The 1,474-nt window shown below is 43.5% G+C and overlaps 1 protein-coding gene across 2 annotated transcripts in view; it reads right to left on the bottom strand.

Moving 5' to 3' along the window:
- Nucleotides 1–1,474, bottom strand: part of ZFYVE1 (zinc finger FYVE-type containing 1) — a 67,094-nt gene that overhangs the window by 27,546 nt on the left and 38,074 nt on the right. For both annotated transcript variants that reach the window (XM_012812219.2, XM_023507650.1), the window contains one exon: nt 906–1,120. In XM_012812219.2, coding sequence (XP_012667673.1) covers nt 906–1,120 — 215 coding nt within the window. The remainder of the gene's footprint in view (nt 1–905; nt 1,121–1,474) is intronic.

The following is a 1,474-nucleotide window of genomic DNA, read 5'->3' on the forward strand; positions in this document are numbered from 1 at the left end:
AAATAACACCAAATTCTACGGCAGAAATCATTCCAATTCATTTTTAAAATTTCATATTCTATTAAGGAAAGTCTCACATAGGTAACAGTGTACCTTTAACAATTCCCTTTTAAGTGAAGGAAAAACAGACCTCCATCTCAGAATCTTCTATTAGCAACTAACTCTCTAACTCTCTAACTGAGAAATACTTGTTGAGAGACAGGAGAGTCTGCCTGGCTATGAGAAGGAGCTCTGGAGTATGGCCAGGGTTTGTGCCTGCTGTGACTTAGTAACTACATGTAACTAGTAACATCTCCGTGCCTCAACTTCCTTAACTGCAAAATGATAATGGTACTTAATTCGTGAGTTGGTATAAGGATCAAATGAACTAATCCATAGAAACTACTCTAAATTTTGATTTATAATAAATAACTGTTATCATGTGTCAAATTTTTGTGTTTTGTCTTGGTAATTTTCCACCTGTGATGCTAGTTTTCCACTTATAGTGATAATAAAAAATTTCCTTCTTGAATAAATTAGCATAGGTAAGAAAAAAAGTGAGCTGGTTTACAGAAAAGCCTAAAGGCTGTGCAGATTAAGTAAGCCTCAACGTGACATCAGCTCACTAGGGACGGAGGAAACCACCCATCGTGTTCTATGCAAATGAATGCTTTTTCCTACTCCCTCAAAGCCTACTGTTTCTCCAAGATGAGGATCAGTCACTTTTTTACTATCTCTCATGACCTCTCCATTCGTGCACTCTTAGCAAGATGAAGGCATTCAGTAAGTCCAACTCCCTCCATGTGCTCCTGTTACTATTACCTCTCTTCCCAGCCCGAATTTCCAATCACCAGCACTGGAGAACTGCATGTTCTCACTGCCCACTGGTACCCAATGAGCAGCACTTGGGGCAGAAGCCAACTGACCTTCAGGGCTTTGAAGATGACCCCTGGGTGCCGGGGAGAACGTGTAGTGTTGTTTTCCAGTAGCTGCTCCAAAGCACGCCGCAGCCCAGAAAAGTCTGTGGGAGGGTTATAAGTCCTCGTCCCCTTGTAGTGAATGGAACTAAAGGCTTCAGGGAAGCGGCCCAGCTTCCGGAACCGGTCCTGGATGAGCTTCTCTGGCACCTCTGAGGGGTGATCTGTCCAAGCAGAAACACAGGCATGTGAGCAGTGAGTGATCTCTCCCTTAACAAAAAGTGATCTGTGTTTCATTATAAAATTAAGATACTTGGCTCAGCACCTGTAGCCCAGTGGTTAGGGTGCCGGCCACATGCACTGGGGCTGGTGGGTTTGAACCCAGCCCAGGCCTGCTAAACAACAACTACAAAACAAAAAAATAGCCAGGCATTGTGGCAGGTGCCTATAGTCTCAGCTACTTGGGAGGCTGAGACAAGAGAACTGCTTGAGCCTAAGAATTTGAGGTTGCTGTGAGATATGACGCTACAGCACTCTATGGAGGGCAACAAAGTGAGATTCTCAGTCAAAAAAAAAAA

Source organism: Otolemur garnettii, unplaced genomic scaffold, assembly GCF_000181295.1.
Source record: "Otolemur garnettii isolate 467f Iridium unplaced genomic scaffold, OtoGar3 scaffold00196, whole genome shotgun sequence".
NCBI lineage: Eukaryota > Metazoa > Chordata > Mammalia > Primates > Galagidae > Otolemur > Otolemur garnettii.